Source organism: Apostichopus japonicus, chromosome 6, assembly GCF_037975245.1.
Source record: "Apostichopus japonicus isolate 1M-3 chromosome 6, ASM3797524v1, whole genome shotgun sequence".
In the NCBI taxonomy this organism is placed as follows: domain Eukaryota; kingdom Metazoa; phylum Echinodermata; class Holothuroidea; order Aspidochirotida; family Stichopodidae; genus Apostichopus; species Apostichopus japonicus.
The window spans coordinates 11102749-11116061 of NC_092566.1; the positions used below are offsets into that span (position 1 = coordinate 11102749).

Genomic DNA, 13313 nt, shown 5'->3' on the forward strand with positions numbered 1-13313 from the left:
GCTCAGAATCGGATAAAATTCCACAATCTGAAGAGGAGAGTTATGAGGATTTCGAATTTCCACCTCAGGGAGACACACAACCCTATATGTTTGAGCTAGAAACAGATGAATCTGACGACGATGACAAAACATGCAGGTCGAAGCAGCAGTCAATGACGTAATGCCAGTCAATCGCTTGGAGAATCTAGACTGGTATGAAACAAACATAGTGTACATGTATGTGAAAAAAATGTTTTCCGCCCAAGAGATTTTCATTTGATCGCCATGCAACTACAGTGTTATTTGTTAGCTGCTGCAGGTCGAGTGTGACACTTTCGGACCAGTTACTGTTACTTCCACCCTTCATATCATGTGATTTATATGACCTATACAGTATATAATACTCGCTGAATAATAAAGACTTTGCAATTTGCTTGCTTTGCTTGCTCATTCAAAATGCTCAACGAACCCTAGCTTTAGTTTTGGTGAATTCGAACTTACTAGTTAGTTCCTATTTCGTAGACCGTGCTGGTTAATACCTGACAAAAATTAATCTGCATAATTCAACAGTTTTCTGTTTTATGTTGACAACGTTCAAGCTGCCTCTTGGTTCCGCTTTTTCCTACTACCAACAGGCGTAAAACATTCTCTCCTTTTAGTGGATCCCTACATTTGTTACCAGTCACTATCTATACCAATACATCCAAACGATACCAGGCAGACAGACAGATAAGTCACACCAGCAAACTGTAACTGTCAGTGAGTATTGCCCAAACTAAAACAGTAGCCTTCATAATTGTATATCTTTGAGTTGGTTAACAAATTTCGTTCAATTGTTTTAAATATAGACCTATTTCAACGTTTGTAGAGCCCGAGTAGTAGAAATTCTAATATCATGATGTAAATGGTTAGGTCAATTGAAGATTTTCAACATTTGACTGCATAGTGGAGATCAATTAAGGACACTAGAGGGATATGATGCACATTAAATGTTGCTTCTCTCGGATCTATAACATAAGTAATAAACATTGTCGGTGCACATCATTGTCGTCTTCATTAATCGTTGTTGTGCTTTTTCTATAAGAATAACCTGGCCAGTGTTCCCATTGCTACTTAATATATATATATATATATATATATATATATATATATATATATATATATATATATATATAGATAGATAGATATATATACATATATATATATATACATATACATACACACACATTTATATATATATATATACATATACATACATATATATATATATAGTTATATATATACATATACATACACACACACACACACACACATATATATATATATATATATATATATATATATATATATATATAGAGTATATTCCAGGCAAGCAATTCATTGCTTCGCTACTCAGTTTCGTGGGTAGATCCACTCATCAGGCGATACAGCAGTAAAGGAAACAAAACAAAGGAACGATATGGACCGATAACCCTGAAAGAAACCTACTCTTTTCATCTGGATAGGGAGAATTTGTTTGCATGCCTACAGGTGGTTATAAACTCTGAACGGGTATTTAACGTAGCTAAGTTGGGTTTGTAAATAATAAAAAACTTTTCCCAGAGGCACAAATTGCACCTTTTTGTGGCAACATTATGAGTACTGGCTTTTACTAGGAATTTCCAAGTGATTTTATACGGAACATTGCTATCTTTCAGTGCCAAATGTATATGCTGAGTGCTGTGTCATGAGCGTATCTTTTGTTGTTAAAAGATTTTTTATGGTTGTTATATCTGAGTTTGAAAGATTCCGCAAGGGCAACATAGGTTTCTGTCCCCACCACCGAGGATACAGTGGCCTGGTACACTACTGGGGGGAGGGTGTTTCTTTTACCAGGGGTAGGGCAATCCATTTTGTTTCTGCAGTTACAGGAATCTTCATTCTTATTAGCACTCTTAAGTAAAACTTGATTATGTGCACCTACAGTATGCTGAATGTTGTCCATACAACAGTAACTGATTTTTATGGTGTTTTTGTTACATATTTGATGCAAGACACTTCCGGGAGGGAAATGTTTCTTAACAAAAAAAAAGGAATGATTGTCCGATGTTTGTGTCGACATTCTTCGAATACGGTGGGTTAAACCAAATAACCTTTCTAGAACTGTTACTTTTCTTCTTTGGCTGCGGCTCGGAGTAGGTGAGCTTGTGTTTGAACCCGCTGTTGTTTAGTGCTTGTTGGTAAATAGGAGCGGCTTTGTTAAAAACTTCCTCATTCGAAGAGATGTCACACAATCTTCTGTTGATGGCAGTGGCGGCGGAACCGGGTGGGCTTGGGGGGGCTCAGCCCCCCCAATGAAAATGTTGAGGGGGCAAATGCATGATAAGCCCCCCCCCCCCAATATTTACCAAGGCTCCGAAACGTGCATCTGTCCATTTTTCAATGCATACTTGTCGATCTGTCCGATGCACACGTATACTATATAGGTGTAATAATTTTAGTAATTGCTGGGGGACCCTCGGCCCGTCCCCGGGCTATAGACCATATTGTCACCCCAACCGCGTCTTCACGCCCCTTGAAAAGTGGAAGCAGTGAGTGTGAGTACCGGTATGCGTAACACAACTTCGTCTTAGGCCAATGACTTGCCTCATTTCAGCCAGTTCTCCAACATCCCCTTACTTAGTGGCGGAGCGTCCATATATACAGTCAGGGGCGGATGCCGCCCCCCCCCCCTGACGGACTCAAATGGACTGCTGGCGCCCTTTTCAGCTTTTCACTACTTTTTACTTATTCGCGATTATTGACTATTTTATTGCGCTCTCATATACCTATTGACATTTGTCATATTCTGTTGGTGTAATTTTCCGACAAAATGGCGACGACACCTATTTATTTTCCGTTTATCTGCAAATTAGCAAGGCCCGGAAAGGGTCATTTCCTGCAATCTAGGGAGTATCTTTACTCAAAAAGTTTCTGTACGCTCCGCGCCAACCTGTGGTGGCGCTTCGCTTAGATAGTGTCGAAAGCGCCCCTACAGACCATTCTTGCCCCCCTGACCAAAACCCCTAGCTCCGCCACTGCCCTTACTACACTCAAAAACGTCTTTGCGAGTACACTACGAGTAATAGCTACTCTCTTAAAACACCATCGAATATACAAATTACAATGTTTTTACAGACTTTTACGTGCAATCTGAGAAATTGCAGGCTTGAGACCCATATTTTAGGGCTAGGTTTTCGCAGCATAAAACACTCGGGAAGTGCCGTTTCCGGCCATCTGGGGGTTTGAAAAAACCCAAAATTTTCTTGTACGCTCCGCGCCAACCGATGGTGGCGCTCCGCTTAGATAGTCTCCAAACATTAGCCCCCCAATAATTTTTTCGTTCCGCCGCGCCTGGTTGATGGACGCTGGTAGATTTTTTAGTATAACTTGCGGGTGGTTGGATTTACTGTGTATGTACTGTGGGGTGTTGCCAGGCTTGGTGTAGCGGTAGTACTGGTTTGTGATGAGGTCTAATGTCACATCTAGGTAGTTGATGACTTTCTGGTTAGCTTCTACAGTGATTTTTAAACCATAGGTGTTAAATATTTTACAGAGGTCTTCTTAATGTACCCTATTACTTGTGGTTTTTCGACAAAGGCTGCAAGTGCGTCTTCTCTATACAGGCCAATGTTTTCCTTGTCATATTTTTGGGCGATAATATAGAGCAGAAATTGCTGTATTGTATCTAAGTGCATGCAGTCTTGCATTATACTGCGGTATCGCCTGATGAGTGGATCTACCCACGAAACTCTGAGAAGCGAAGCAATGAATTGTTAACCCGGAACATACTCTATTTGTAATGCTCAGCAAAATGCTTGGAGCACTCTCGTTGAGGTACCTGACAGCTGTATTAATCAGTATATATATAAATAAATAAATATATATATATATATATATATGTATATTATATATATATATATATATATATATATATATATATATATATATATATATATATATGTTGCGTTATATGTATATGTTGCGTTCTCGACAACAGAACGTATCGTTTTCTTGGTAAGGACTCCCTCTATCGTTTAATTGTTATAAATTAACTGATCTCCCAGAGGAAAACCTGAACTGGAACTGTGTATAGCGACATAGCTGCATAGATGGGTTATCCTTCCTGGAATTGACATCCAGGGTAGGCCATCTTGTGAGATTTGATTTAATTCTCCCTTAATGGTTATACAAGGGTTAAGGGTCAGATTTGTGATGGATGGCTACTGGTTGGAACCCACTGTAGGTTTTCACAATTGTGTTCAATATCTTGACCACCTGTCATTTGCAATTTGTTATGTGTTTCTACATTGTCTCAAATCGGTGATTCAAGTCTGTTAACCCGATGTTATATTTCACAACGGTGAACTTTTCTGTGAATTTGCTTTGTGTTTTGTCAAAAGTACAAATCTGCTTAAATGTTTTTTTTTATTGAATTGTCAGTTGGAGTTAGTGCATGTACAAATTGTCCATACATCCTTATGTCATGCATTGTTTTTACAGTTTAGTGTCAACTCGAGGTCGGCAAGTTATGTAAAGCTTATATTTTTATCTATCTTTTGTTAGGCTTTATTTTCACAGCAATAACTTATCGTATCATGCTTTGTTTTATTCTGCCAATGAAAGCTATGTAGTCTTTGTAGTGAGCTTGGAAAGAGGTTATCATTAATGTCTCATCCCAAGCCCAGATATAGTGAGATGTAGTCTTGTGCAGTATCGTCATTTTCCTTAAAATAAACTGGTTTTTGAACGTTTTTATAATTAACAAATGTACTTGTTGTTCTAAAAATGATTAGAAACTTGAATACTGTTTCTTTCAAGATAAATTGGTGGTAGGGATATTGCTTTCAGTCAATAACCAAGGCTTGGACATTATTAAACAGACTGTATCTGACTCAAGTTACCATTCCAACTTTCCAAGCCCATCGTTGAGATAAATCAAATTCTTGGCTCGGAGTCCTGTATGTCACACTGTAATAAAACCACCACCTCTCCTACACGTACATTGCCAGCTATGCTGATATCCTATATTAATAATCCTCCTATCTTTAAGTCAGCTTTTCTCGTTAAGTAGCCAACTTCCTGTATTTTCACCAAAAGTACCGAGAGGCACTAGCATATAGAATGACGATAAAATTGCGTTTTGCTTTCAGAGGTATGAGATTTATCTTATGAAATTAACGTGCAGAATCAAGAAAAATTTGAATCCGAGCAAGATGCTGAATGGTAGGCCTTCAACGCCACGATTAAAGGTTGTTTATACTTTATACAGTATATAAAGTGAGAGCCTTACATAGAAGGTCCTGTTTATCATATCAGATTAAATATCATGCTACAATTAATATGTGATATCATACTTCAATAGCGCCATTAATTATAACAACGTTACCCGCATTTGAATGCAAGCGGGAATATATGAATTTTCCAACTTTATTCTTAACCAATAAACTTGTACATTTTAAAACTCATTCTCGGAAAATCATATATTAATATACAAATATCCGTTCAGAAAATGTTTTATGAACTATAGAAAATTAACATAGTTAATTATCGCTGTGCCAACTTATTGAAAGAAAATATACATATTGAACATGTGAAACACTCACACAAATATCAGAAAATGACATATATATCAATTCTATAACCTCCTTTTGACTGTTACGCCGATCGCGACCGCCTTTACGTCATCATTTACGCTTAAACACAACATGCCTAGCGCCATGACTAACGTACAAGTGTAGCGGGTTTTACTTTGTGCAGCAGAATTAGGTTTAGCCTACGCATGGGCTCGCCTGGACTACGAACACGATATATACTGTTGACCTTACGTTATTACCGAGTCTGTAGACGGACACAGCCTAACGTTATTCTAGGCCAAGTAATACTAGCCAACCGGTTTGGAAAATTGGGGTATGAATAATATGATACCTTCAAATGTTTGCTTCAAGTGTTCTAACCCCAACTTCGAAATAGTGTGAACACATCATCATCTTAAAACGGCGACGAGAAAGACATAATTCAATAATATACTCAGAGCTTGGCAACTCGATCGTATGTACACCGTATTTACTATGCCGTAATCACGTCGCAGCGCGCAACTTGCCTTCACTAGTAGCTGAAATATTTTGGCGGTAACTTTGCATATATGTAGGACAAACGTTGGATAAATGTTCCCAACGCCATTTTACCCATACTGGTTAAAGATTTAACCAACATTTTCTTTAAACATCTCTACACAAAAAAACAATTTGCCCAACTTTTATAGAGTGCACAAGTGCACAAAATAACAAAGATAATATTGACAGCAAAGAGGAAGAGGGAAGTAACACATTAAGAAATCCAGAGGTGCTTATAACTGTCGATCGAAGAGTTTCACTCCCTGAAAACTACAAAAAGGAACACAAGACTTATTAGATAATTATAATACTTGTAATATTTTTAATAACGGATTGTAAAATTTCGTGGCATGCACGGATACTATGTAGTAGGCCTAACAAAGAATGGTGTAAGGAACAGAGGTCAGCGATTTCAACTGGATATATTGTCAAATTAATGGACACTGACGAAGCATGCCTTGTCTTATATAAATCTTTCCAACCATCCAATTAATCAGAAAAAAAAATAATCCGGTTTATTATGAAATTGATCGGCGCCGCGTTTATATCATTTGCAGATCAAATAAGACCAAGAACTCTTGTATAATGACCCTTGGTATTATAATACGCATACACGATTCTGATTACATCCCAATGAAAGCCTAGTATATTGTCCGACACCAATAGAATATAAATCAGCTGTAGTGCATGGCGCGCCGTTTGTGCCAACTTATTATGGCGTGGTGAGTATAATTTTATAGGGGAAGATAAGAACTGTCTTCTTTTTTCTATTCGGTGAGTAGAAATTCTGTTATTAAAGGTAATAAAGGTGTTAATGAGCAGGAACTCAACATTATGAAGTCGTCATAAAAGTTCGTCATAAAATAATGCAATTGGCAATTTTTACAGAAGTATATTATGTTCCATAAACTTGATAACTTAGCAGCATGTGGATCGTTGAAGGTAGCTTATTCACTGACCTATAAATATATATATATATATATTCCAAGTTATGAAGCTAGCTTTAATTTATTTATTGTCATTGACCGGGAGTTTGCAATTATAAAGTACAGATTCTTTGCAAGAAATGCATACATGTTCAGAATTTCAAAATAACTTTCAATAAACACTGTTGAATTTAACCAATTATTTACTTCATGTTTGCATTTCTCATAGCAATGGATGGTGAAAACGACCTTTCTCAGGCCGACGAACGAATTTTGCTACATTCTGGAAGGAAGAAATGGTCCGTTTTGTTTTGGATCATTTTAAAGATTCTTTGGTTACCTCATCCAAACCCGGTGGAAGCTAAAAGGCAGTGTTTAAAATGTCGCCTGCGTGCCGGATTTAGTTCCCGCCAGCAAGTCACGCTACCCTCAGGAGGACGGACTGTTAATTCATCTAGGCATCCGGAACCATCAACGTACCATGAGAACGAAAATCAACCGCTTTTAAGCAGCCAAAAAGAGAAGGAACAATGTGATGTTTGTGATACGCTCTGGTGGAACTATCATGGCAAAACGGTAAAATACAACGAGATAGATATTGGTGAGTGGTAGCATTATAGTCACACGACAAGTGGCGATATAATCTTGATGGGCGCTTTTGTAATGTTAGTGACAATATCCCTTTTTTAATCCCGATCGGTAAACTGAAACTTAATAAAACTCATACACACAGACCCTGTTATATAGATTGGACGCTGCAGTCCTTTTATTTCACTTGGATTAAGTCTTTAGTGAAATCGTTGTTTCTTCATATCGCAGAACCCCTGCATCTGGCACCTGAATATAGCAAACTTCTATTTATACCAGGCTACTAAAACTTGTTGGAAAGAAAGAAGAAAGTTCTAGAGATCATGTCCGCTTTGGTTCGGTTGTAGTAGGTTGAATGTGTGGTCATTTGTGTAGTTTCTTTCACTTCGTTTTCTCTTGTTATTTTCATTCAGGGAGCTTGTTCATACTTATATAAGTGCTCATGAGCTTTAAGTTGACTGCCTTTCCCTTTTCATACTTACTATTTGTACTATGCAAATGATGAAACAAACTAACCAATGGATGATTACATGTCCGTTAGTGTAAATTGATAAAGCTATTATTGCCATATGAATTTCTCCGTTTTGCTTCGCAGGTGCCCAACCCTGGTGCCACTACGGGAGCGGTGTCATTTCCTCCGTGATGTTGTCAATACTCCTTTCTGTGAATATCTGCACCATGGGAATGGTGTTATACAGAACATGGGCTGATTCTCGCAAAATTCTATACTTACTAAATGAAACTACTTTAATTGGTATGTTATCGTCATACCCTGGCATTGCGATTTGTTCCAAATTGGACTATTATCTTCAAGGGAAGTTTCCTTGTCTTTCCTGGTCCAGAATATTCCGCATTCGTTACCTGGTAGCAAGGGGACAATACGTGGACTGGAAGCATACAGGTGGGTTATTCTTAAGCTGTCTTTAAAAGACCTAATTTATTAATTACTTAATTAATCGTCACCATGAGATCGCATTTCTTGTTAAACCATGAGAAACTGCCAAAAAAAGAATTCGTGTTTGTCTTTTCATTTTATAAACAGGTCTTCCAGGGAAACCCTTCCTCGTTCTTTGCATAGTCTGGCCTGCCCTGACATTTCTTTATCTATGCTATGTGTTGATCGAACTAGACGTGTGTTTATCGTCGTCAACCGTAAAAACGTTACTCCATTGTGTTTATTGCTACGTTATGATGGCCACATGGGGTCTATTTATGTACCTTATATACTTCATCCGTCTTTCATTTCACCGACAATTTCGTCATCTTCTCCTTTACCTCAATGAATTCCAGGGAGAGATTGACCTCTGTCGAGATACCATCCAAAACGTCTTTGCCGAATTCAATTGCTTTCGCAAATGTTGTAACATTTATATTATGATAACGTGTCCTCTGTTGATTTTATCTGTAACGACAAATATCACATGGGATTATGTAAGAGGTGATGATGCTCAAGGCATGAATCTCCAAAGAAATATTAGTGAAATATTAATGAATTACTTGGGGTGGAACACAATTGTAATGGGCCTGTCCTTGGTATTAATTGCTATAGGGGGAGTCAGTTTAAAGGGTCTTAGCGATAGATTTTATTTCAATGTTTTGCAGCTGCAATCTGAGTCTTATGCGAAATTTTGGAAGAAAATTATCCATGAGATTACCAATCTGTCAGAAGCATCGAACCATGGAGTTTTAATTACTTTATCGTTTGCTGTTATTGGTAGTTACATGGCTCTACACTTGCAGGAGCAAGATGTGATACATATTTGTTGATTGCTGTACAAACCATATCGTGTGTTAAGAATCCTCATTTAATATTGACTATCTGTAAGAGCAATTTCCAATGGGAATCTTTAAAGGGTGCGAAGACTTTCGCAAAAAGAAACGTCTAATGCTGGTAATCTGACCTAGTTTCGAATGAGGTGTAACAGAAGTGTTAGACACCACAATCGATCCCAGAAAATACACACACAGCTTGCTATACCGTCGGTAATTAGACACTATAGTGTACAGTCAGTACATACAGCTGCGGTCATACAGCAAGTTCGGGACACTATGTGTGAATAGGAAATGTGCAGGTACTATGCCCAGAAGCGTCCATCAAAGACTTCCCGAAAGACATTCTCGATAATTTCAGAGACTGCAGCTTGTCAATTTCGCAGAACAAAGGAAGATATGCCAGCGCTCTCTGTATATTTCGGGCGTGGCTGATTCACATTGTGTGATGCAGTCAAATATATTCTTACACTTTGCCTTTTAATGGATATCTTTTGCATTTCCTTAGAAACAGAAATTAAATAGTGGCGAACCGGGATCAAGATAGGAATACGTATCTGGAGGGCTGTTTCTTATTTATGGAACTAAACTAATGAGTTTCATTCTTCCGAGATAATCAGCTTAAGCCAAGGCAGACGAAAAGCTAACAGGCCTATGCATATTCATGATGCTTCTCGGGAATATGAAGTCTACATCTATATCTACTATATTTTTACGTTAATTACTTAATCCTTTCGATGTCTTGTTTGCCACTAATATATTACAGTACAATTTATAGATACCAAACACTGATTTACGTACTGCAATGTATTTGACGTACACTGTCAAATCCTGCCAGTACCTTTATGGGTTTCCTATATTTGTACTGTGGTAATGTGTAGTTTCGCATATTTTCACCATTGGCCTGCCTTAGTATAGGTTCCCTATCCCCCCCCCCCCCCTCCCTAATAGAGCACCATGCATAGAGACGTCGTGGTTATCAGGTTCTAGAAGTTGATTTTCAATTATTGTTTTAATTTACATCCTTGTAGGAGAAGTTGACTACCTGGTGAGTTTATTGACTTGCTTAACAGTATTTTGGTCAATTAATTAAATTGTCATTATTTAAAGTATAATTTACCCTTACTGCGAATGAGGGCTGACATGTGCTATTCTGCATTGCACTGTGTTTTGTGTAGGACAAGGCTATGGTACAATACCTTAGAGTAATATATTTACTTATAAGAAGTGTGCATTTAATTGTTATCATTAGTACTTTAAGAGTTTAGTCCTGTTTTTTTTAAGTGTATATCAGAAGCTCATGGTTGAGATAACCATGATCATTGCCAATTATGTGTAGGCCTACATAGTACATATGTGTCTATATATGCCTTTTAAAGTTTGTAGTGTTCAGTTTGAGGGACAACTCAAAGTGTCAAAGGAAGTGTGTACCTTGAAAGTTAGGTTAAGGAAGTGTAGGCCTTACAGAATTTACTCTATTCATAATTTCTGGATTTGGATCTATGTTTAGTTAGATGTATAGGCTGGTGTTTGTTTCTAGGGCAGTACAGTGGAAAGCTAGTACTGTATAATGTGGCCTTTGTTGTTAATCAATACAATTGTGTCTTGGTCTATTATGCCACTAGTTATGTACATATTTATTAGATCGTCTGAGGGACGTTTTCCCGACGTCTATATGTAGTTAAGCGGGATTCCTTCTTGCGTTTCACCATGGCTGTTCCAGTTATATTGTACAGTGTAGTTTGTCAGACCCATAAGTCTTCCTTGACGCCTGCCATGTTGAAACCGGAGAGTTCAAACGTAGCTAACCCGCAAGTTGATTCTTGAGAGTGAAAGGGAGCATCATCGTTATTAAGGTTAAGGATGTTGAGTTTATAACTAAAAGGTAAAATTGTTGATTTAATACTGAATATTTAACATCGGTTTAATCATATGTTGATTGTATGCGATGTTTTATATGCTCGAGTTTTGGTTTTATTTCAGGGTTTTTACTTATGGTCAGAAGTCGGGCGTCTTCTATTTATCCATTTTACATAACCTACTCCAAATCCGTGTCTTTATTCAGTCTACACCCGTCTAAACCCGACCCCGCTATGGGGGCAAACATGCTAAATTAATAGCGGCTTTTGGCGGCTAAAATCCAAACTTACGTTACTCAATCGAGGGAGGGGGGGGGGGACTTAGAATCCCCTAACTAACTCTGTGGAAATGGGTAGAATTTGATATTGTACAGATAGATTCGTAGACCTAATACTATCAACAAATTTGATATGAGTTCCTTGTTCACTCTCTGGTCATGCAATGAACAATATATAAGCTGTATTCAACCAGTTTATGGCAACTAAATTTAAAGCAATTCAGTATTTTGTGTGTAAATATGTGTGTTTAGCTTCTTCTGCAGAACTTCACTTCCTCCTTGCCTATACGCATGGATTGTAAATAAGTACACGTACTGTCGTCTGTGGAATCCATGCAATGTCGGGAACTATTGAACTTTTGACACTCAATAAAAGGCTGATGAACCTCTACGCGTTTAACCCTCCTCAAGCTACCGCATCGCAAACATAGGCATATAACCATACGCGTTGGAGGCGGAACTGGGCGGCTGCCAACAGGATATTTCCGTGAAAATTCGGGCAGATTGTTTCGGGCTCTGCCAAAAAAAAAACAAAGACTGCAATAATCTTGTTTGATGAGAGTTAGTAGCTCCGTATAGTACAGGTAGTTAGACTAACGTTCTAAGCTTGACCGACCGGACTGGTGGCAATATTATACAGAATATATAGTTTAGTAGAAAAAAGTATCAGGATTATTGGTAGACTACGGTAACCCTAAAAAATCATTGGATATAAATTTACTTCCAATGTATAGCACAATTATGCATCTTTGTACCTGTAGTGGCAGAGCTGTTTAATTGGCCTTCCATAACAAATTTAAAAAAAAATGTTTTCGGGTGCTGGAGGCCTACAGACCAACACTGTATTTATACGAGTTAGCTAATTTGCACAATTTACGACCTACGTTGATAGATTTCAAGCATTTTCGTGTGTTTCGACATTTCTTATAAGAGTCATATATACTTTGTTTCCTTGTTTTTCGTGTTTTTTTTTGTGAGCAACAGAACGGTGTAAATAACTCTTTGAAAATACAACTTGTTATGTTACTTTACTACGGAGTTTCGTCAGTGTGTGTTATTACAGACTTTCGTCTTTGTCTTCGTCAAAGTTTAGTCGACTCCCCAGCTCCGTGCCCGGACATCACAGTACCCTTATTTTGGTCAAAAAAATCTCAAAGGTGAGGAGATCTCACCAGTGCGCCCTTCCATATATTGGTTTACATTTTACGGGCAAATCGTTACAGCCCCCTCCCCCCACCTCCCTTAATCAAAATTGGGGTCCTACACCCATGCCTATTACTAACCATAGGCGTAGGAGGCGGGGGGCGGGGGGCTGGGGGCTGCAGCCTCCCCCCGACCAACTTTTTTGGTGAAAATTCGGGCAATATGCTGAGAATTTTTCGGGCACCTACTGGAAGAAGAATAATTTGCAATGTGTTTTTCATTTTTTGGGGGGGTGACAATTCGGGCAACTTGCTAAGAATTTTTTCGGGCACCTACTGAAAGAATAATAATTTTCAGTGTGTTTTTCAATTTTTTGGGTGAAAATTTGGGCAATATGCTTAGAATTTTTTGAGCACCTACCAGTGGCGGAGCGTCCATACAGTCAGAGGGGGCGGATGCCCCCCTGACGGACTCAAATGGAATGCTGGCGCCTTTTTCAGCTTTTTACCACTTTCTACTTTATTCGCGATTATTGACTTTTTTATTGCGCTCTGAAATACCTATTGACATTTGTCACAGTTTGTTGGTGCAATTTTCTGACAAATGGCGATGACACCTATTTATTCTTCGTTTATC

General features: G+C 38.2%; 1 protein-coding gene across 2 annotated transcripts; it reads left to right on the forward strand.

Moving 5' to 3' along the window:
* The first annotated feature begins 399 nt into the window (after positions 1-399).
* LOC139968978 (uncharacterized) lies at positions 400-13170 on the forward strand. 2 transcript variants are annotated; one of them, XM_071973635.1, is made up of 4 exons: positions 400-738; positions 7269-7640; positions 8223-8528; positions 8670-13168. In XM_071973635.1, exons 2-4 carry the CDS (start codon positions 7271-7273, stop codon positions 9392-9394), a joined length of 1401 nt encoding a protein of 466 aa, XP_071829736.1. In that variant the 5' UTR covers positions 400-738; positions 7269-7270; the 3' UTR covers positions 9395-13168. The 2 variants fall into 2 exon arrangements, with proteins under 2 accessions (XP_071829736.1, XP_071829737.1); XM_071973636.1 differs by having other exon boundaries at positions 425-738; positions 9906-13170.
* The last annotated feature ends 143 nt before the right edge of the window (positions 13171-13313 follow it).